This window comes from Poecilia latipinna, unplaced genomic scaffold, assembly GCF_001443285.1.
Source record: "Poecilia latipinna isolate Pla-1442-1.1 unplaced genomic scaffold, P_latipinna-1.0 Scaffold1182, whole genome shotgun sequence".
NCBI classification, from domain to species: domain Eukaryota; kingdom Metazoa; phylum Chordata; class Actinopteri; order Cyprinodontiformes; family Poeciliidae; genus Poecilia; species Poecilia latipinna.
Window position 1 is genome coordinate 149,772 of NW_015113798.1, and position 24,565 is coordinate 174,336.

Below are 24,565 nucleotides of genomic sequence, written 5' to 3' on the forward strand. Positions count from 1 at the left end.
ATGCTTGTGTTTGCATAATGAATACTGAAGCCTTCTGAGGCAGAGAGACAACACGGGTTCGGCTGATCAGCCTGATCACTGTTTACTAATGCCAGATAATGCCCTTCACTTCTATGATTGGCAAAAGAAAAATACCACCAAACATTATCAGCAGGTCAACTGTGAAAACATCACCATTACTGAACAGGCTGTGGAGGTTTCATACAGACTCTAACACTAGTGTCATCGACCAAATCATGCACACACCGTCCTTTTTGTCCAGACACGTGTCTCCTAAACTGTATGTGGCATTTAGTAAGAGGCTGTGCAACCGCAACATGTTGAAATCAATTGACTGGACTCCACATGTTGAAGGTGGGATGTGCATTAATAACTCATGGGATCCCTGAGGAAACACAATGTAGAAGCAAGTTTTGGTTTCACAGCTGCAGATTTTTTTTTCTATTAGAACATCTAGAAATTGACATTTTTATTAATTCTTTGTAACCCTCAACACCCTTTCACATTTTGTCATTTTAAACAACAAATTTCAAAAGTTTGACCAAGGCAAAGTAGTGTTCAATAAATGTGAAAGAAAAATTATTTTTACGCAAGTACAAATTTGAACGCGACAACTAGGCCAGTCATGACAACAAATTTTACTAGACAATAAATTGTCCTTGAAATTATTACAATAAATGTTAATATTGCTTTTAATATTACCATTTTCAAGTGATGTAACGACAATCACATTATACTGCAAATTCGCCATCTCATAGATCAATAAAGTTTCATTTTGTAAACTGGAATTGGAAAATATTTCAAATATACAAAAACTAAAAAAGGTTCAAAAACACCAAAGTAAAACAGAAATGGAAATCACACACAACCGAAATCATGAATGAAATTGCCCATCAAAAAATATTAATCACCAGGATAGAAATTGTCGAGCTCCTTTTAATTTATCATGCAATGAATTGGTTTATTGCTTAGCGACTACTTCAGTCTTGAATACTTTTGCAGCCTCTAACCCAGTGGTGCCCAAAGTCGGTCCTGAAGGGCCGGCATCGTGCATGTTTTCGTTCTCTCCCTGGTTTAACGCACCTGGATCAAATGAAGGCTCATTAGAGCAATAAGACCAACACCGACATGCTGAGAAGGTTGTTTCTACCATCAGGGAGAGAACTAAAACACACAGGATGCCAGCTCCCAAGGACCGACTTTGGGCACCACTGATCTAACTGGGTTTGTTCCCAAGATGGCCCTTTATCAGGCTCGAACAAGCTTCCCATGAACCCTGACCACACATCCTGTCTGTACTAAAAAAAAGAATCCACACAGCATGATGCTGCCACTAAATGTTTCACCTTTGAGATGATTGGTTTTCTACAAATATATATGCAGACTACACTCAGTCCGTCACCAAACGATGCTTTTAAGAAGGCCCTGTTAAAATTATACATTTGATCCAATTTTATTCCACTTTATAACAATGCACTACACTGCATAAAAATCATTAAAATACACTGGTTTGGGGTTGTAAATGCTGTAAGTTTTTACAATGAATAGACACTTCAAGGGGAGTGAATACTTTCATAAGTCACTGTGGGCATAGTATGTAGACCACAAATAGATGGCAGAGAGCCAACAAGGGATAAGGCTCAATGTCACAAGCCAAAATTAAGGCAATTATTAACTGAGCGCAGGTTTAAGCTACAATGAAATCTGAGCCAGTAAGGTTGTACATTAACAGATAGCTATTACTGATATTACAGAGCGCAGACCAAACACTGCTTCTTTATACACTACACGTACAAATGCATTGGAAATTGTGCAGGGCTTTTGTCTCCACTCTGTAATCCTATTGATTAACAGCATATGTCAATAGTTTTTGTTTGCACATAGTTTTTAAAAAAACTAAATCAACACTGCACAGGGAACCTTTTGCCTAATTAAAGGTAACATGCTTATTTAACAGGAAAACTTATTCATACTTTGTTTAATACAAATGAAACGTGGCTGTAAATGCATTCAAAATTATGAGAGGGAAAAATAAGAATTTCTTACCTGGAATAATCTCCTTTGGCCTCCTTTAAAAAAATAGGAATAATTCAGTGAGTGAAGACAGGATTAAACAGCACTTTACCAGTAAAAAGCTCGAACGTGTTTGTGTTTTCCTGTCCTTTCTTTTCTAAAGGAATAGCTCCAAGTCCTGTGAGAGGAGTTAACCGACTAGAGACCCCCAACAGACAAACGTTTTCAAATGTTTCGTCCGTCCTCTTTCACATTGAAGGGGGTGAGTGACATTACGACCAAGAGAGGTTGCGACAAAAAAAACAAAAACTCTTTCTTACCTGCAATGCGAAAGCGGCTAACTTGAAAACATGTTCGCTCTCCACTTCAATGGTTTCCTGTCGGGAAAGGAGGCGAAAAACAGCAAGCTTTTTAAAAACACACACACACAGCGCTGACTGTCTCAAACACTTGACTCGAGAGAAAACCCTCCCGTCCCATACTTCGAGACCGTACCTCGGTCCCACCGTTACCGACTGAACCACCGCTGCAGGAACATTTCGGTGTTTCATGCGGCTATGAAGACGTTTTAACTGTCTCTTCTCTTCTTTTGAGTTATCTTGGAATTACAAATAAAAAAATGAAATCCACAATGCGGGACAGACGGACTAGTTTAAGGTTCTGCTCAGAGTTAAAGCCCCCTCGGTAAAGTGGTACGGTCCCTAAGCAGGTTCAACAGTCTCCGTCTCCCATGGTGACCAGTCAGCTCTCCCCGCGAAAAAAACTGCACACCCTACAACGTTTGATCTCATGCTGCCTTCACGTGCGTCTCGTAAAAGTTTTATTTCCACTTACTAAGGATTAATTATCGACAATCCAAACCAGAAACGTATACTTGCGTTTCCTCTTAACTTTCTAAAGTTTATATTGTTGCACCTTTCAGACTTTAGAGCGTAATCTTTACTTTTTACTTTACTAAAAAAAAGCAAACTACTATAAAATCTCTCGAACCTTAAATGCAGCACCCAATTGCAACAAGAAAGCATAGTATTTAGTAATAATTTTGAGAAACTTTGTAAACACTTTTTAAAGAGCAATTCCTGAGACAAATGCTTAATTATTTAATAATGAAGATCCATCTTAAAATTTTGTATGAGTTTATTTGGTAGGAGTTCACAAGTTTCTTTCTTCTTCCTACTCCTTTTTGAGCATGTTAAGATAATTGTAGTACAAAAATATGTATCTTTTGCATTCCTAGTTCATGTGTGTGATTTTATATTTCTTTCATGTTTGAAATAAATTGGTAACTTCACTTCATGATTTGGAAGTGAAAGACGTCCATTGGAATTATATACCTGAAGTCAAATGGTTTAAAAAAAAAAAAACTATAACCAACCAGGAATAATAAAACAAGTAATATTTGGATTGAAATAAATGCTTTTTATTTAATTCTCAAGTGAAATAACCATATTGTAGAAAAAGATAACAAACATATTATATCTAATTTGTTGACAGACGAGGTCAAAGAATCCAAAGTCTTACTGAAAGTAGCTAATGCTAACTTGCGCTAAATTATCAATAATTTCACAGGGCACCCACCCAAAAAGATTATTAGCACAATGACATTTAATTAAAAAAATATTCCACATTAAACAAACATAACAGATAAATGTCACACTGCTTTAAATCACTTACATTAAACACTAAAGATTTAGCGTTTAAGAAGAAAAGCTCCACGGTCGTATTCTCTTTCAACAGGGTGATCTTCTCAACATAAAACCTGCAAAGATGGGGTTTTTTTATCAGCAAACAACAACAAAAATTAATAAATAAAAGATCAGTTTTCATCTATGTGCAAGTGTTTATTCACAGATCCACAGATCATCTTGTTTAAATCTGGCCTCATTGTTTGGGAATCTAACAGGAAGACATTCATTGTGCTACATCACCGCCACCTGCTGGTTGATTGATGTTACTGATCTCAAAGGAGCACTACCTTGTTTACTGGCACTTGTAGAGGAAAGAGGTCAGTTTGGGGAGTTGATCTATGAAGGGATTCATATATTTTTGACTATTTAAAAAAAAGTACTAGACACCTTCATAAATTTAAAAATTTATACAGTTATTTACTCATATATGTATTTTTTTTTCTTCATATTGTGCCATTTTTTTAGTGTAAATCACATCTGTCATCCCAATGTACTTTATTGGGGTTACACAGTGAAAAAAGTAAACCAGTAAGCTCTGTTTCAAGTAGACAAATTAAGTTTTAATTCGATTACATGTAAGAAATTAACTCAATTCTTTTAAGTCGTTGCTCCATTCTCTTTTTCTCAGTCCGACACCAAGTCAAAGTGCTCCCACCGCCAGTTTCCAAAATAGGAATACCGTGTTCAGGGTGGTGTGCAGTGTTAGTTTTTTGTTGCTGTTGTTTTTTGGTTTGTTTTGTTTTTTGTTTTGCTACTCTGGTTGCAAATTAAAAAAAAAATAAGCCAGATTTTTGGCTTATCCTGCTGGTTCTTCCACCACACTTTTCAAACTTCTATTTGTAAAAAAAAAAAAAGAGTTGAAAACCATATATTGCGTTGAGCCATCGTAAAGTTCAAAGAATAGAAATAAGTCTGCAGCCCACCATGTGGTTCACGTCTCAGCAATCTACTCTGAAGGTGAACCTGATTTCATCACGCAGTCTCTACACTACTGTACTACTGTGCTCAAAGTTTTTTGACGAACAGAACGGCACATCTTTTTTGCCTAAGCATCCAATTGGTTCACATTTGGCAAGCTCTGAGAGTAATAACACTCACCTCACAAGAAACTTGATTTCCAGTGGCCCCGATGTCTTGGAGAAGGCATGATCAAGCACTTTACGATCCAGCTGGAGCCAGTTACTCTGGCCACTGAGCAGCAATAAAATAATAGATCACATATCACGCTACGCTGCTACCTCAGCCTCCTTCCTCCTTCCCGTTTCTGATTAAAGGAAATTCAAACGCCCTACTCGTATCATTTCAAATGCGATGAAACCGACTCACTTGTCGTCTACGAAGCACAAGCCGAAGTATTCCTTCTCCTTCAGGTTGAAGTGAGACGCCACCAGGTCCAGTAGCTCCCGAGACAACAGCTTCGGCTGCGGGGTCCGGGGGCAAAATAAAAGGGAAGCAGAAAACAAAGGAAGGAAAACAGATCGCCATGTGTGAGAGAGCTAAAGTCCCGGTCAACCAAACCATTTCCCCTGAAAAAGAACCGAAAGTACGAAGCTGTATACCTGAACCAGCAGCTCCAGCTTCCTGCCGTCGAGGAGGTGAATCTGACACACACGACCTTCGGTCATCTATAAAGGAAGTACAAAAAAAGAAAAATAATCCACTGAAATCATTTCTATAAAGTAATCTCTAGTTTTCTCTAGAGATGTGGTTTTAAACTTTTTAAACCTCAAAAATGTGATATTTGTCTTCCGGATCACAAGTCGATTTCACACATTTTCATCGTCGTCCTCTTGCTAAGAGACAAAACAGAAACACGCCATCCTGCTCCAGTGATTCACCGGATTTCCATTGTACTGTCGGCAATTAAAAGTTTTAGGTTACACTCTGCCACAATTAGCAGAAACAACCGATGTTAAGCTTTACTAGGATCCAGGTCGACTCATATCCATGCAATTCCATTTTGTCCCTTTCTACCTTAAATTTATTCCTGTAAACAAAACTTTGTACATCTGTTTACAAAAACGCTGCATATCAGTTCTGTGGGCAGTTACAGATTCTTGATGAAACAGGAAACAAAACAGAATGCTGAATTCTTTTATAAAATTTTAATTAATTGCATAATTCTTTCTGGAGTCTTTGCATTCAAACCTAATTTTTTTTTTAATTTTAGATCTGATACCCATATAGGACAGTCAAATTTAATAAAATATGACGAAATATGACTTCTAATCAAAGCAAAACAGGTCAGACCAACCAGCAGATGTCATTAAATCAAGACCTATGACTGCAGTTTTCCTTCCTTCCATCCATCCATCCATCCATCCATCCATCCATCCATCCATCCATCCATCCATCCATCCATCCATCCATCCACCCACCCACCCACACAGGACCAGACTTAACAGGATGTGGGCCCCGGGACAGGAGTCAGTTTCAGTGCCCTATCCACTAAAGAAAAAATATTTTTCTAAGGCAAATTACAGTATTTACATTATTAGATAGTCCCATACATCAGCAAGTATGAACTGATGATGCATTGTAGGTTTACTAACTTCATGTTGTCTCAAAAGAAATCGACTATAGCTTCATAATTGAAGGTGGTTCAGTGCTTTCTTAGTGATTCCAGTTTATTTCTCGTGTCTAGTCCTCTTAGTTACTCTAATTTTAATACGTTTCTTATGTTTAGTCGTTTGTTAATGTTAGATTCATTTCCTAGTCCCCAGCGTGTCTTCTGTTGCTCCCCTGTCACTTCCTCTTTCTCTCTCTCTCCTCAATCTGCTTCCTGCTCATCAGTCCAGGTCTTTTGTTTTGTGCATTCACCCTCACAGTATTCAAACCCTTCTCCTGCTGACGCTCCTTGCTGGTTCCTCCTGTTTAATCCAGTTTCAGTTTTCTTTGTGTGCGTCTGGCTGTCTGTAAGTTTTGGTTATCATCATTATTTTCATTGCTACTCCATGTCTCTGCCTCTCTGCCTATGGGTCTACTTCAACCACCATCAAAGATCTCTGACCTGCTGTTTATAAATATTTTCTTAGGCAAATTTTATTTTCATTTGGTACCCATAAAGTTGTCTGCCGTCTCTGAATGTGTGCGCTGTGTCTGTTAATTTTCTGACGTCAGTGAAAAACACAGTGTTAAGCCAATTGGTTTTTAGTGCTGGAAAGTCATGGCTACAATGAAGTCCAGCTACTTCAACCACAAGGCCAGAGGACGCCCTGTTAATTGTTATTTTGTAAGCTTAATCTTCCCAGAGTGTGTTTAAGTGCCATAGCAACGCTGTCATTTCACTTTTAACAGCAGCACAAGCTGCTTTCCCACTTTGTTGGTTTTTTTTATTGCCCTGAACCGCAACAAAAGACGTCTCTGCGAGCAGCGTTCGACAACACGACAGAGGTCACGGTCACGCCATGTTAGCATGATGCTAACTGTTAGCTCGGAAAGCTGCACAGGCTGAGAGCTCCTAAGCTTTAACTCTGTTTCACAGGAGGAAAGAAAAAGTGTCTCTAATAAAATTAGCAAGAACAAAAAACCTAAATGGAAACTAATAGCTTCTATCTACTCTTGGAGAAGGAGACAAAGGTCATGAGTCAACAGAATGATTTCAAGCTAATCGCTAACAACAAAGCGTTTTCAAAGTCATTTTGTGACTCAGAATTGCAAGCTGATGTAACTAAGCATACAGTTGTGAAAATATTCACACCAACTGAACCTTTCCAGATGTTGACACATAATAACCACAAATATCAAGATATTTTATTTGTACGCCCAATTTTATGCAATAAATCAACACAAAGTAACACATAAAAAATGACGTGGCGACTACCAGACAGCTTTTAAAAAAACAACAAAAAAAAAAAAACATACCCCTTCATTCTGAGACTCTAAAATTATCCCAACTGCAATGAATTAATTCTGCACTCTATAAATGTGCCCTTTATGGTAGAGTGTCATAAAGAAAGCCATTGAGAATGCTTCTTGAAAGTTTAAAATCTTCCCAAAATGCAAAACATGGCAGAAAACTAGCACTGCACAGAGTACCCCATCTCGATGGTGAAACGTCATTTTTTATGTGGGGATGCTTTTCTTTAGCAGGGTACAGGAAAGCTGGGTACATCTTTAGAGCTGATTCTCTAAAGATAGATGGAGCTAAATAACATCTTGGATATCTTGGAAGAAAGCCTGTAAAGAGGCTGCGAAACACTTTAGAAGTCTTTTTTAGAAATCTTACCAAGTTTCTAGAGCAACTATTTTAGTATTCTTGAAATAAAACAAAACTTACAAGAAACTTTTTAACAAGATATAGGACCTTGTTTTAAGTAAATAATGCCTTAATATTGAATACCAGTTCCACTAGCAGGTTATTTAACTTACCAGATATTTTTCCCATCGGTGAGACTGGGTCACATTATCATATTATGGTCAAGAATATTTGTTTTCCAAATACGTCTGTTGGTGAAGAAGAATATAAGCCTAACATTTAAGCTACATGAAACCTTTCCTGATATTTTACTTTCAAATTGTCCTTCCAGTAGAGGGGAATAACTTTGTACAGTAAATGTTGTAGAGAAACTCAAGTAGACAACGTGTCCCTCCACTCTGGCTTAGGCTGCCTCTATCACTTTGATGTAAAGAAACTGCACAGCGAGTTTCACCTAAGCAACACACCTAAAGCCGCAGGTACAGCTGGACCGCTCGTTTGTGTCCTCTGATCTAAAGGCGGTAACAAATTCAACAGTTTCTGTCAGAGACCTGTTGTGTACCTTTGCTAGTGGAAGTTATAGCTAGAACAGCTCTGACAGTCTTTATTATTTATTATAAATTTTTCATTCTCTTAAGAATGTAGAGCTAATTAAATGATCTAAACAAGACCTTAACGTGGTTCCAGTTTCTCTCGATGGCCAACCTGTTGAAACTGTGGCAAATTTGGCTCGTTCCTGGACAGTCAGCTCAACTTTGCTGAAAACACTGATTATATTTTGATGAACTGTTCTCAGAGACTCTACCTTTTGAGAAGACTTAGTGATCATGGGGTGGCCCAACTAGACTCTAGTTGGGTCACCCCTATGTCTTGAATTTTGGGGGGGAATCATATTTTATTTATCACTACAGAAGGGTTCAGTGAATGCGCATATGAAACTGGTGGGTTCGGTACCTCAAAAAAGGTTAAGAACCACTGCTCTAGAATCACTCAGCAGGCTAAAACATACTGTAAAAAGGTGATTGTTCTGTAGATGGGTTTCTGTGCAGATTAACCAATCAACTGTTTGGGTTTTTCCTTTATGGTACATAGAAGCAGTTTAAATTATTTTATTACATACTTTACCATGGGAAGCAAAAACTAATGTAAAAAAAAAAAATACATTTAGGTGAATAATCAAAATTTTAATTACACTTACAAAGTTAATTAACATACAAATGACTAATTAATATAATAAACAAAAGTAGGCCTAGGAGAGAGCCTTGGGGAGCCTCACTGATTATTGGTGATGCTTGGCGTCTAAACTGTTAACTGAACATACTGAATACATTCTTATGAACAGTTTCCAGTGAGTGGTAGGTAAGGCACCAGTCAGTGCTGTTTTGTATGCTATTTTGTCAGTTTCTGTTGTAAAAGTGGCCCATACAATCAACCTTTTCCACACCCCGTATAGTTGTAGATCCATAGGACGATGGTACTGTAGGGTTAGGGTGGAGCTACTGGTGTCACAACACAGTCTATTGATTGGGGAGCAATAAAACGTTGATGCTTGCCACAAGAACGAGACATACCAGTGCGTCAGTGATAGTTCAACGCTCTCCGGAATATGGCGGACCATTAAATAGCTTACCGACCAAGCAAACCCGTGCCGTACTGCTCAGAGGAAACAAGTTTTAAGGGAACCAAATTAAGCAGACATATCAAGAGCCACTGATTCCCGACCTCTTCATAGAAATATTGTAAGAGATTTCTTAAATTCTCTTTTCCCTACTTTTAATTTATCCTGTCCTAAAACAAACACCTTGATGATATGCAGCTTCAGGTGGTGCTTTTAGCAGGCAACATGCTGGCAAAGTTCTTAGACTATGTGATGATGGTTTTGTCACACGATTAAGAACGAAACAGAGAGAGCTCTTGACTCTCAGGTGAGGTGTTTCAGTATCGACGCGTTTCAAAGTTCCCCTCTTCAGCCATGCAGACAGTGAGATCAAACAACATTTCGTGCTGCTTTTCAAATGACTGCCATATGTGCAAGGCAGAGGGACTCTTGTTAAAAAAAAAGAAAAGAAGAGAAAAATCTGGTTTTGTGACTCAACCGGAGGAAGCCTGGTCCTCATAACAATAAACACAGCACACAATTATGAGCCATGACAGAAAAAAGAAGAGGAAAACAACAGTGGCTGATTCGAGGAAAGTTAAGCAATAAGAACGTAATTTGTGACAAAACTAAAAAAGATGCTTGTCACAATTTTCTTGCCCTAAGAGGTGAACGTTACCTGGTAGCATTTTCCTATCCTGAACCAGGACTCCAAGAGGCGCCTGCATGGGATCAGCCCACGACTGTACCACGTCCTCAGCGTCTCGTGCGCCAGGCTCCAGACGAGCTGGCTCCCCGACGCCACCAAGTCTTCCAGTCCACGTATGATGCGCACGGCCATGCCTGCCCCCCTGTAGTCTCCTCTCTTGGCCGGACTGCGTCTACCCCTCTAGCAACGGGACCTCATGATGTCTTCAGGAACAAGTCAATCCACGGACCGCTTTGTTTTGCTTTGAAGCAACAAGCTGCAAGGAGCATCCACACACTGGTCTACTATGTCTCCCAAGCTGATGTAATGTCAGTGTGAGTCGGCGCTCTGGAGAGGCTGGAGCGGAGTAGTGCGCCTTAGGCTCGGTCCTGGGCCCCGGTCCAAAACACTGCCTCAGAGTGCAGGGGAGGGCAGGACAGAACAGAACCAAGAGGCCCACTGCCGCAAAATCTCCGTCTGCCCCTCCACGTTTAAAAAAGAAGAAGAAAAAAAAACCTCAAACACTGACCGCACAGAAACAAAAGTCCAGACTTCTACACCCAACACATTTAGCGGTCGAATTGCAGAGGGTGTTTGTACGTTACGTCTCCGTAAATGACAAATGTTTCTCCACCTTTTTTTCCCCCCCCCATTTTATTTCAGTGTTTAAATGTCATTGTCTGCACAGGGTGTGGGGCTGATTTCCTGAGCAGAGCAGACCAGACGTTCCCACCCGTTGTGTTGTGAGGCAGCACTAAAAATAATTGCTTTTGTCTGAGCCAGCAGATAGAACTGACATGGCAAAAAAAAAAAAACAACAAAAAACAACAAAGTGAAACTACGAGGCAGGAAAACACACACATACACACACGCACAGGGGAACGTCTTCCTCTGCAAAGCTGCAGATCGCAGACCACCTGATTCAGCTAAAACACGTTACAGGAACGCCAGTGGGACGGAGCGGCTCATCTGGAAACTATATCTGCCGGTTTGTTTACGTGAGCCTCAGACTCAAAGAGAGTTTAAGAATCTAAACAACGTTTAATGGAACGTGATGTGTTGGAAATATTCACTCTTCCAGTTCACATGGATGGATGGATGGATGGATGGATGGATGGATGGATGGATGGATGGACGGACGGACGGATGGATGGATGGATGCTAGGGGGCTTCAAATGACAGTAACCCAGGGTCTCAATTTTATCAAAAGGGGGCGGTAAAGATTTTTCTTTTCTTTTCTTTTTTTCAAACATTACACTTTATATTGCACTCATAGGCCCAGATTGTGTGAGTTTTATTATGTATCATTTTTATGAGTATAAATAATTTTAAATGTTTGAAAATTATGAAGTTGTAGTTGATTTTATTGAGAACAATATGGTGTTATCGGCTAGAAAGCATATTAAACCTGCATCAAGGTATCAGCTTGTACTTGCTGATGTTTAGGGCTACCTAAGAATTTACTATAATTTGCATTATAAAAATATTTTTTCTAAGTGGATAGGGGACCAAAACTGGTTGCAGCCCAGGGGCCCACATCCTAGTAAATCTGGCCATGAATGGATGGATGGATGGATGGATGGATGGATGGATGGATGGATGGATGGATGGATGGATGGATGGATGGATGGATGGATGGATGGATGGATGGATGGATGGATGGATGGAAGGTTCTGAAAAGGACAACAGGAATAGCCTAGAATCGATAACAGTAGATCAAAGCCTATGGAAGTAAATATGTGCCATCAGAATTTGAATTAAAAATGCCTCTGAAATTTGAATGTTGCATATCTGCACTTACTCCAATCTAAAAGAATTTTCATCGTCATTATTTGTACATGGTTGTAATTTTCATTTGTTAAAAAAATCACATATTTACTTCCATAAAAGCCTTACTGAAACTAAAGACTGAAAATTAGCTTCATAAGTTGATAAATCCATACTTAGCCCGTCAGAATAAAGTATTCATCCAAATCCCTAACACATTCAACCAAACAGCTCTATGCTGAGGTTGGAAATTAAGTACTCCGCCTACAATAGATGTAGAGAGGCCACATAAATCTAGACATCTTGGTTTTTCATTGTAAACATAAAAAAATCTTTTCTGTAGCAAAGAGGCCCTATAAGCCTTTAAATAAAAAAAAGTTTGGCAAGAAGAAACAACATACAGCAACTTTGTAGCTTACCAATAAACATCAGGCGTGCTGGAAAATTAATTAATTTTGCCAGTGGAGACAGCCTTCGTGGGGCTGAGCTAGTTTACAAAGAGGAAAGAGGGTAAAACTTTCAATCTCAAGATGTGCAAAGCTCATAGAGACAGCCGGAAAAAAATGGCATTTTTTGATGGAGCAAAAGGCAATTCTACAAGTTATTGGCTCACAGGCCTAAGCGCAAATTTTCACTTCACTTTGCAGATTTTTATTTAACAAAATGCAATCATTTAATCTTTCTCATCTTACTTTACAATTATACACAATTTTGCATTGTTGTTCTGTCACAAAAATTTCAACAATATGAACTAAAGTTTAACATAACGTGACAAAAATGTGGAAAAAGCCAAAGGAAGACAAATACTTTTACAAGTTAATGCACTTATATCCTAGTTCAAACCCTCTGAATATCTTCTGACACCACCCATTGTCTTTGCATGTGATTATACAGGCTGTTTCTCAGCCTCTTGTTGTCTCGAGCCTGGCACAGAAGCAGTCAGCACTATGACTTCACGCTGTAGTGATCCTTACTTTTGTGATTAGAGTGTCAACACATAAGTCACTCATTTAAAGGGACAATGTTATGTAAAATCCACTTTTTTTCAGCTTTACAGTTCTAATGTTATCCCCTCATCAAAAACATCAAAACAAAGCAGACCTCCAGTGCTGCTTCATTTCTTTCCTGCATGTTTGAGAAATTTTTAATCTCGATGGCAACCATTCAGCTGCGCAAAAAAGCCTGGGTGGAGCTATTTCCGCCTTTGAGGCGTGTCTCCTCCCCAGAGCTGCAGTTTCCGAACTTCTGTCCTTCTGCGTCAGAGAGCAGCCCTCACCCGAGTCAGCTCCTTCAGACTAGCCAGCAGCAATTAGCAAACACCCGGTGGAACTGCACATCAGCAGAGCTCATTATGCTAGCTAATTCTCAGTGTAACGCTGGTTAAAAAAATAAAAAATAAAATAAAAAAACATTGTTAAAGGATTAATAGAAGAGTCATGTTGTGATGACTTCCTGAAGGAAGTTTCAGAAAGAGCTGGAGTTTCTTAAAGAGACAGCAATTTCAACGTGTTAAATTACAAAGTCATATTTATATTTGATAAATATATATAGCATTTTTACAACAACTGAAGGTAACATAGCTACTTGATAGAGATATAAAATGTCACTATGAAAATACATAATACTGTCCCTTTAAAGGCTACAAATGTCCGTAAACTATTTTCAAAGGACTTTATAATGAGAAGGATGAGGTGGAGTTGTTCAGATTTTGATTCTGTAATTCTGCAGTACCCTCGTTCTGCCAGTAGGTGGGGAAATTGAGTGTCAGAACATATTCCCTCTTTGTCCCCGAGGGACAAAGAGGGAATATGTTGAGTGAAAATTGAACAATTGTGTCTAGAGTGTTTCCCCATGTTCCCTGTTTCAACTATTAATAGGGCTTCGCGTCACTTGTGACTCAAACTGAAGGCTTAACTCAGAAAATGACCTCCAGGTTTTGCTCCGTTCTGTCCCAGAGGTTCAGAGTTAATAGGTCTGACTCTGCTGGGAATGCAAGGCGGGAGGACGACACCAGCGGAAGCAACCGTGCTGCAAATATCATCAGTTTATCATCCCGGGGCCATTTTTCAACATCGAATGCCAATTACCCTGCATAATTGCTGTCTGATTAATCGTCTAAGTAGGGAGGGGAAAGGCCTCCTGGTGAATGCAAGCAAGATCGAAGAGCTAGAAAAAAAAACGTGGAGGGGTGTGGAGGGGCGGGTGGGTGAGGGTGTTGGCGGAGACAGCTGTCATCCACACGGGTCTTGCAGCTGACGAGCTATATGCCGCATACTGAGACTGCAGCTGACCCGCTGAATGGAAGACATTCTGCGACTGTATGCCTGACACAAACACGCCTGCAGAGCAAGTCCTAAGCACGGCAACGCGCACGCATGCCTGTCGTGCCTCCTGCGGGTGGACACAGCTGTCAGAGATTATGATACTCTCCCCCCAAGGAGGATGATTTGTACTCATACATCATGGATGAACTGTTAGATTAAGCTCATAAAACATGAATCAAGCCTATCATTGGTTTTTTCATGGCTGCATTGCCTTTGTGGTATCCTGAAAAAGTATGAACTATTCTATCTGGTATTATTAGTAAGCCTGACGTTAACGATTATTTTAGTTGCAGATTAATCAATTGATTATTTTTGACGATTAACCGATTAATCGGCTAAGAAAATTGGGACATTTTGTAGATATTTAATTTAAGCCTTTTTTCTTTTGCAATACTAGAAATACATAAAAATGCAAATAAACAATTAAATTCCTGTTTTAAATAAGAAAATTAGCATTTTATTGCCTAAAATGTAATAATAAGAAGATAATCACATATTTTAATTTAATCTTAAATGCAAAACATACATGTTTGTTGCACACTTTTGGATTAATTACTGCTCTGAATGTGCTGTTCTTTCAGCCATGTTTATTAGAACAAAACAAATCGAGAACTAGTTGATCCGTGTCTTATGGCCCAAAGCCATTTGAAAGCCTGTTAGCATCAGTTTGCTGCCGAACAAGCAGACAAAAATTTTCCCCCACATCTGCTGAGGAAACGGGAAAGTGTTTTAATCGCAGCCAATTAACACCGTGTGATTAAGCTCCTTTTGAGGAGTGAATGGAGGCACTGAGGAGCTCATTGTGTGAGGTACAGTCAGGCTCGGCTTTGTGTGGCTAGGCAGGAGGTGGGAAAAAGAAATTAAAGGCAGGAAAAGTGGCTGCCACCATCCACCTATTGCCCCGTCGTGGGTGTCTGGGGGGGTTTATCTCCTCTTGTTGGGTTCTCTTGTGGCACACGACGGCGCTCAGGGAGCACCCTGGAGGCCAGAGGCCGTGACTAACCGTGTGTGTGCATAACCCAGATGCTATGAAGAGTAGGAGGTCAAAGAGGGGGAGGATTCTGGGATGGGGGGGTTACAGAGGCTGCGTTGTCAGCCAACAACTCCGCACTTGTCTGAAGTTACAAACCGCTGGTCCCCAGATTAGATGCTTCTAATCTAGGGATTAGAAGTAAAAAACTATGTCGGAACATTTGTAATATCATATCTGAGTCGCCAGAAACATGTGTTGCCTGTAAAATTAAGATACTGTCGTCCAAAAGAGAAGTTCCCAGAAAATCAGACTGGAGACAGTCAACTGAAAATGGGCTTGAGTTCTGGACAAAAAAAAAAAAAAAAAAAAAAAAAAAAAAAAAAAATATATATATATATATATATGTATATATATATATATATATATATTAGAGATGCACAGAGAAGTGGGTCACTTCACTAATGAAGCTAAATTTCACTTTGACTGACCTGTCAGAAATTCACAAATCCAATCTTTTACCAAAGCTACAAGTACTGTACCTAAGTACTACCAGGCCACGCAAGCAATCAGTGTTGATGTTATTACTGGGGAAAAGACTCAAAAGCCCCTTTCAGATCATAATTCTGTTCTACACATGTGCTTTACACTAAAAAGTCCTGACATAGACTGGAGGGGTGGGTTGAAGTCAACATGGGGAGTTTAGAGAAGACCACTTAGATCTGTAAAGAGAAATCCTTTAGATTCTTCTCATCACCTATGGTAACTTGTGTCAAATGATGCCTTAGGTTACGTTCGCACAATTCTTGATGCTCAATTCTGATTTTTTGCTGAAATCACATCTCTTTTGCATGTTCGTAGATATGACTGAATGATGTGACCACAATCAGACTTCAGTGTGAGCAGTTTACGACCCCACAGCGACCGGCATCCACAGAAGAAGAACGTAGCTCTCTGTTTACGGAAGTAATAATGGATTTATGGATCAATTTTTAAATTAGTCAGAGCTAACTGCATTGTCACAAGATCATAGCAGCACAAAGGAAGCTAATAAAAAGAAAGTACAACAAATAAAGATGATCTTTCGTGGCTCATTCGCTGTGGAGAAATCTGTTCGGATGCATAATCAGAGCCAAGAGCGGTGGGATTGTGATGCGATGCACTTCAGTGACGCAAAACTGTCACATCATTTCAAAACTATCATTTTCAGCCACTGTTTGCTTCCGTATTTACCATGTCTGACTTCTTCTGGTGACAAATTATGATGCGTGTGGGTAACAAAGTGCTCAGGGAATTCCCCAGGTATCTCTGGCCTTTGATTTCATTGTCTCAAATGCTCTGAAAGCACACAGCCTGTGTGTGATCACACCAAAGTCAACTTGTATGACATACAAGGACATTAGGAGACATTGGGAGGGGCAGTGTTGGGTTTTTATGGTGAAATCATGATTGAAAGGAAAAAGTTGATTTAGTTTTTGGGGTTTTTTCGGTTTCCGTAAAATGTTTAGAGGTAAAAAGAAAAGGAAAAAATGCTATTCATTCAGGCTAAATTCAATACTTTTTGCAGTTTGAATTGTTTTGTACCTAATTTTTGGCGGGTTTGAAAAGGAGCCGTCTGTCACAAGACCCCTGGGGGACGTTTCATTGAATTGGTGAAGGGGCATTTTGACCCGGAGTCAACATCATTGGATATTAGAGAGAAACCAAATTTATTATTTGAGCCTTCAGACTTTGTTGGAAATTACAGCGTTAAGGCATCTGTCTTCTCCTCAAATGCACATAGAGGCTGTTGTTTCGAGCTGCTAATGCTTGCCATGCTAAATCATGCTAAGGGTAGCTTAAAACATCAACTTCAAATCACCATGTATCAAAAAAATAAAATTACTGGTGCATAAGCCTGTCACACTAAGCAGTAAGTCAGTTAGTTGGATGATAAATTATAAGGGCCTTGATCATTTCCATGCTGATGATTAATAGTTTTGCAGTGTTAATGTGTTTACAGAGACATCATAATCCATTGTATTCAACGTATTTTTTGGAAGGACTACTACTCTCTGCTCTAATTAATACAAGTAATTTCCCTGAAGATTCATGCGTGTTTAGAGATGTTAAAGGTCCATTTCATATTTCTACATAACCTGAAACCCTAAATCTATTCTGCGGTCATAGTCCCTGATTAGCGGAGTCAAGGCAGTCGATCATATCTGCGCTTCTGAAAGCCTCTGGCTTATCACTCTCAATCCAATTTACTGAACATATAATCACATCACTTACATGGCCTTATCTGACCACATATGGCACATGTGCGTATGAGACACCGCAACAGATGTCGGGAGTTTTCAGGCCCTGCGCTCCAAAGGCACACTACAGAACTACTGTGACTCCCACAGTGAATCTCACTTTAAAACTGGGATTCGCTGTCTTTTAGGGATAGTTAGCACTTTCCCCATCAGTGTTTGGCCACCGGTGTGCTTGACAAGTTCTGTTTATATCCTGGTGAGTGAACACAAAAGCTTTCACCAAGCCACTGTCGTATTGAGAGCCGCTGAGGTTCGCAAATGTAGGTAGAAAGCTTGAAAACAGAACATCTGTTCCTGCTTTCCTGTCACTGCGATGTTTTATTCAGTCAAATTGCTGCTTACATATTCACTCATTCCTGAAACAGCTGCTGCACCGCCAATGGGCAACATTCCTTATGGCTTTGCAATGTTGCATCGGTTGCAAAGTAATCCACATTTATTGTTGCAACCAGTTTAAATAATAAAAATATAATACTGTAAAGACAAAGCTGTTTTTATGAACATGCCCTCCAGCAGACGTTTTCGCAGATGTTTTACTCGAGTAACAATAACTCAATTGCGCAACGAAGAGAAGCAATTTATCTAGAAAGCTTCTTCAAACTCAACTTATCTCTAGAATGTGAATAAAAAATAAAAGGTGAACGCTGCCACACTTAAAAACATTCTGATGACAAAACCCATGCGGTCCAGTGAATTTTTTTTTTCATTTTAAAGATTTATTTGATTTTTGCTGCGTAGATGTTAGCTTGGCTGTTGCCTTCCTATGAAATTTCACTGAACATTAACAACCCATCGGACCAACGGCGTACCATGGCGTTGTGATGGTCTGAACTCAAACATACTCCAGTCCAATTGAATTAAAACAGCCGCATTAAAAAAAAGAAAAATAAGAAAAGATTCTCATTATTGACAGTCCTCATTAGTACAACAAACACGACCCTAGCTTGGGGACACTCGGTATCATTTTTCTTCCATGTGTGCTGGACACCTGCTCTAATTCGCCCTGGCCACCATCTACAGATCAGCTTTCTATTCCAGTCTCCACACATTATAAAGACATTATTCATTTCTGACTGATGATGCCTCACCATGGTTAAAGAGAGTCACATTACTGGCTTTGCTGCGGTAATGTAACACCGGCGGTTGCCTAGCATGTACCGACTTGTACAGTTGGACAGTCCCATATGCATATAGGTTGGCTTCTAGCTCCAAGGCATATGGTTTAAACACCAGTAACATTGTGCATGGTAAGATTCCACCACTTAAAACTTCCTGCATTTATATAAAGGAGATAATGCAGGACTATATCTGGTTCAGAGAGCATAGATTTACCCCTCCCTTGCCAACCTTCCTACTTCTCAGTGAGTATCTAAGCATAAGGTGGCGAATTCGCACAAAGTTTTGACCTATAAAAATGGATTTGAAGACGTTTCTGGTATTAAAAAATCACAGATAGCCATGGTTGGACTACTAGAAGAGGACGAAATATTGGTCTTTTTGAAGTAACGCTGTTCTGTCAACAAGCTGCTTATGTCAGCTTTCAGCCACACTCCTTCTGGCTTATGCTAGTCTGCAAAATGGCGACAAGAGTTGGGAGAAAACACCAGTCAGCTGATTGTTCAACAATAATTGATTCCATTTTTTGAAAATTGTATCTTCTGTTCAGTATTCAGTATTCATTACCCAATAGATGTATACATAATCACAATACAATATTGACCTTTTGAATTCTGCACCTAAAAACTAAGCAAAGTATGAAAAACTACTATTGGAACTAATAAAACCTAACCTGAAACTAAACAATGTTTAACCAATAAAAACACACTCTAATAACCAACTAAAACAAACTGAATTAGATAAACCAAAAGTCACAATGAAATAAAGCTAAACTATGATGGAAAACCCAGAAGTGTTAACGGAAATATCAAGACGGTTGTGTCACAGCAAACTGAAATGCGCTGCTGACACCATACCGCACCGTAGTTTCAACTTTTCCACCGTATTACTTTATATATAATGAGAACACATCGTGAACGACATATCCGATACATCACCGGACTCAGCGTTTCACAAATGAGTTTGATTTCTTTACGTTTGCACTGAGATGAAAAGATATTCCAGCATGCATGAGAAAATGAGAAACAGTGTGACAGCAGCTTTGGTATTTACAGTAAAGAGGATGTGTTGTTGCTCACAGTGACTTTGAAATTTCATCTCGGCACTTGAAACTGGATGACAGGGTTTCGACATGAGCTGTAAAAATATACATAGCTAACTTCTGAGATTTTTTTTGTGTCTTTGTAGTTGTAGTTCCATTCTGACTGTCAATTTAAACCAGCAGCAGTGATGTGTTGACCCACTTTGACAACCAAAGATCTAAAGTAATTTTATTCGATCTACTTATAGTCTGCTGTAAGGAAATCTAGTTATGTGGCCACAGTAAATAATATCTATCAACATGGCCACACTTCCAGGTACTTTGGTCTAATCAGGGGACAAAGTAATACTTTGTAAAAGCTACTTGACCCAAACAGAGATTCAAATAGCAATGAGTAACAATATAGTCAAATACAAAGTCTTTAAAAATGATGTTGGAGTGAATATAATTGTGTATGACAATTTAGCTCTTTATGGCTATTTATTTGAGAAACTCTTAAAGGGGCCATTTTATAGCATAATCAAGTAACTATATTACCTTCAATTGTTTAAAAAATGCCATAAAATTGTTATTTTTAAGTCAAATATGACTTAAAATAATTTTTACTTCCTGGTTTAATGCCTTGAAATTGGGCCTCTGTCTCTTTAAGAAACTCCTGCTCTTTATGTAGCTCCGCCTCCAGGAAGTCATCACAACATGGCTCCTCTATTAACTCTTTAACAAAGTTTTTACCAGCGTTGCACTGAGGAGTAGTTCTTGCGATTAGCTCAGCGGATGTGCAGTTCCACACTGCAATTAGGTGTTTGCTAATTGCGGCTGGCTAGTCTGAAGGAGCTGACCGAGGGAGCTGATGGGGAAGGGCTGCTCTGTGAGACAGAAGCTTGGAAACTGCAGCTCTGAGGAGGATCTGCGTCTTTAAGGCGGCACTAGGTCCAACCAGGCTTTTTCCACAGCTGAATGGTTGCCATGGAGATTAAAACATTTCTCAAACATGCAGGAAAAAAGGCAAGGCAACACTCCAGATGTGTTTTTGATGAAGGAATATCATTATAACATGATGTACAGCTTAAAAAAAAAGTGGGTTTTACATAATACTTAATACTTCCCCTTTAATCCTCAAACTCATTCATCTTCCCTTAAATTCCTGATAACGTTTACACCTCCGTCCTTGTTAAAGGACAAAGGTTTGTGGCGGTCAGAGTGGCTCAGCGGAGAGCTGGGTGATAATGACTTTCCACACTTCCCTGCTCCTCCACAAACCAATCTCCAATGTGACGGCGGCCGGGCGGGTGATTTCTGGCCTTCTAAAACCTGCAGATGATTGGAAAGCCGGGGCCGATGCTGTACACCGACGACGGGGCGAATACCCTCAGGCGCTGAACAATCAGAGCCAGAGGTACGACAAATCAATTAAAACCTCTTGGAGTATTAAAAAGGAATAAAAACATAGCAAAAAAAAAAAAAAACGGCTTTCGTGTAGGGCATATTCACTGTTTCTGTTTTCATCCCCTCTGGCGGTGGACGCATGAAGCACTCACATGGGGCTTTACGAGCTGTGCGCTATTGATCACAGCGGACATGAGGCTGCGGGGTATGTCTGCTCTGGAAGCACGGCTGTTGTTGTTGTTTCCAGACTCCACATCATGGACCTCTTTTTTTTTTGTCTTTGTTTTTCTTTTTCTTTTTTTTTTTTTGAGCCTGACAGAGTAATAATAGCAGCTCCGGCCTGGTGCTCCCATCCCCTTCACCCACTTGTTTGCCGTGCAGGGAGCCTCTTTCTGATCAGCGCAATCAGGCTTTTAAGCACAGCCTCTGTCCGCCGCCTGGTGCTAAGTGTGTGCCTCAAATTGAGAGTGTTCACAATGGATAACACTCTCACAACGTCAGAAATGACCACTCCCCGCGCATCTCCCCAAAACCTCTGGGGCGAGTCAGCAGCAGCAGCACAAACGGAGGTGGTGGAGAGGTTCCCGTGTTATTATTGTTGTTTTTATTTATTTATTTATTTTTATCAGCCTCACAGCATCTGCTTCACAGGCGCAGAGCCATGTGAAGATGTGGAGGAGGAGAAGCAGCCAAGCCAAGGGGTATCCTGGAGTGAAACATCGAATACAGATTTATCAAGTTCAAGCTGCCGTCCTCTGCCCGGGGTATTGAGTGAACGTACATGAAGAGAGGTCGCTCCAGCTGTTCTGTTTTTTTTTTGTTTTTTTTGTTCTGATTTCATACGTTCCACCTGCGCTGTAAGGAATTTCATATGCAGTGACAGTGAAAAAAAGAAAAAGGAAACAATGGTGTTTCTGACCGTCAAACAAATGATCGATAACAGATAAAGATAACCTGAGTCAATGATGCCAAATGATGGTGGGGCTTATTAAGAGAAAAAAATCTATCCAAGACAGCCTGACCATGAGCAAAAAAGTTATTAAATCAAAGTTTAACTGAGACCAACCACTTTTTTTTTTGTGCAGTTTCACCAGCCACACCCAGACCTGCTTACTACCACACTTATAGAGTCAATAAATTACTTAAATTCTCTTTTATTCTTAATTGGTTGGTTTTGGATTTTTTTTTTGTTCCGCTTTTTTTTTTAATGTATTGGTTCTGGTTTCTTTTTTATTAATTCTTTCATTTTTATTAGTTGTTTTTATTGGTTCTGCTTTTATTTACACCAATTCTGTATTTTTTTTCTTTACATAAAGAACAATGTGTAAAATAAGACACTCATAGAAGAAAGGGAGGAGAGTCAAATAAGTTTGTTCTTTTGTCCGTCTCCTTATCAAACACATATTTAAATATGCATCATGTTTTCAATGTGAATATGCTTGAAATAAACAACATAAAAAACTAGACTGAACTTAACAGAACCGGCTTAACAGCATGAAGTAGAGCAGCACAACTCAAAGCAACAACAACAACAGATCTCATGATGAGCTAAAGAAACTGGAGAATGAATGAGAAACACAGCACTGTAAACGACATCTCTGAGTATGGAAAGACATTTCAAATGCTTTGGAGCAATAGCACACCAGAGTGAGAGCCATTAGCAGTTAATTGAAAAATCAAACAAAACAAAAAAATAAAAACATGGAGCAGTGGTGAATCTTCCCAGGAGTCACAAATGAACCCTAAACCCTCCATGGGAGATGGGTTTTGGATTTGGGGGAAAAACATTCCATGGGCTGATGAGAACAGAGAGAAACTTTCTGAAAAGTGTGTGTCCTGTTACCTCTGGTGTTAAACTAACAGTGTTTTAGTAAAAAACATCCTGTAAATCAGAAATCTAGATTTTCTTACGGGTGGAAACACTACATTTGCTTGAGCCTGTTTTTAAGCAACTGTAATAAAATGCTATTTCTCATCAATTAATTTATCTAAACTTGAGTCTATAAAACAGATAGCTAATAAACCACCGAAGTGGTATCTTCTCCTAATGTACACCGCATCCTGAAATGGAAATGTACAGTTCAAGTAGTGATTTATATCCTCGTAACAGTCTCCTAGGAAGCTCAAGTTCAAAGGTCAATAGTCACTAAAGCACATGGATAACCTACGAACCTCTCCTTGTGTCCGTTTTTCTGTCAAGCAGATGTCCTTAAACAGATTTGACTTAATGTCGTCTCTTTCATATTAAAAAAAGAAAAAAAGTCCCAGAGGAATTCCCAGCCAGCTGAGTCTCCTTTATTCTGAAAGGACATAAAAACACAAAGCGAGTCAGAACATCGCCTCAGAGCCGCACATTAAATTACAGAATCCCTCAGAAATCAAAGAAAAAGTGACTCCTTTCATTTGTCGGATGAAAGTCGTTTGATGGTTTTTCTTTGTTTTGTTTTTGTTTTTTGCTCTGCCGTTACAGAATCATAAAATTGAAAACACAAAATGAAATGTGAAAAAAAGAAAAAGAATTCCTCATGGTTCACGTTGAGGGAAAATAAGATCCAGACTCTTTGTTTTCGTCAAGACATCCGGTCCGAGGACGCAGGTCAGACACGAAACGAGGAAGAGAAAAGAAAAGCGATGGCTGACAGACAACGAGGAACTGATTCCTGGTGGCAGAACTTCACGTTTGTGTCGATAATGCAACAGAAAAGTACTAGAGAAATAACTAGGCCACATTTATGATGATTATTTTTATCGTGGACTCTCACAACCTCTTAGCTCAGCTGCCAGCACATTCTGAATTGATTTTCACTCCTAAACATATAGATTACTGGTGACCCACTCCCCACTGCCTGACCCTGAATTGGGGTTCAGCCAGGAAGCCTAAAAGGACTAATCCAAAACATCCGACTAGGTCCAGTTCTGAAAACAAGCCTTCGTTGTTTTTTCACCTTGTTTCTACTTGTAACCTAAAAGAGTTACTTGTCTTGATAGAGAGGTTACAGAAATGGAGCATACAGAGGCAACAACAAACAGCAGTTTACTAAAATGTTAAATTATTTTTATTGACTTAAAGCAGTTTTTCTGCCCAGTGAGACCTGAAGCAGTAATAGAATAGAATAGAATAGAATAGAATAGAATAGAATAGAATAGAATGAAGTTTGTGTATTACATTTGAGGCATTCCCATGATACTGTGTCAGGAGAGACTAACTTTATGGGGGGTTTTTTATAACATAAAAAAATTCTTTTTTATATTTAAGGATCAACTTACTATGTGGAAATGAAACAGTAGTCCCAAGTGAATGAATGAGCAATGATTAGCTGAACTATTCCAAAAATAGGTCACGCTGCTGGAGTCTGATGGCAAAGTGCAGTGGTGCTTAAGTACAATTTCCGTGCATCTGTACTTTACTTAAGTAGATTTAATAATGGATACTTTCTACTTTTAGTCCACTACATTTTACAGTAAGTATCTGTACT

General features: G+C 39.3%; 1 protein-coding gene across 5 annotated transcripts in view; it reads right to left on the reverse strand.

The window, feature by feature from the left end:
* frmd4ba (FERM domain containing 4Ba) overlaps nucleotides 1-24,565 on the reverse strand; it is a 60,330-nt gene that overhangs the window by 26,954 nt on the left and 8,811 nt on the right. For 2 of the 5 annotated variants that reach the window (XM_015053463.1, XM_015053464.1), the window contains exons 1-7: nucleotides 10,176-10,709; nucleotides 5,261-5,326; nucleotides 5,028-5,122; nucleotides 4,800-4,892; nucleotides 3,688-3,772; nucleotides 2,334-2,390; nucleotides 2,047-2,069 (exon numbers count right to left, since the gene is read on the reverse strand). In XM_015053463.1, the coding sequence (XP_014908949.1) occupies nucleotides 2,047-2,069; nucleotides 2,334-2,390; nucleotides 3,688-3,772; nucleotides 4,800-4,892; nucleotides 5,028-5,122; nucleotides 5,261-5,326; nucleotides 10,176-10,337 (581 nt within the window). In that variant the 5' untranslated portion in view covers nucleotides 10,338-10,709. Of the gene's footprint in view, nucleotides 1-2,046; nucleotides 2,070-2,333; nucleotides 2,391-3,687; nucleotides 3,773-4,799; nucleotides 4,893-5,027; nucleotides 5,123-5,260; nucleotides 5,327-10,175; nucleotides 10,710-24,565 lie in introns of those variants that run through there. The other 3 variants (XM_015053465.1, XM_015053466.1, XM_015053467.1) reach the window with 3 other exon arrangements.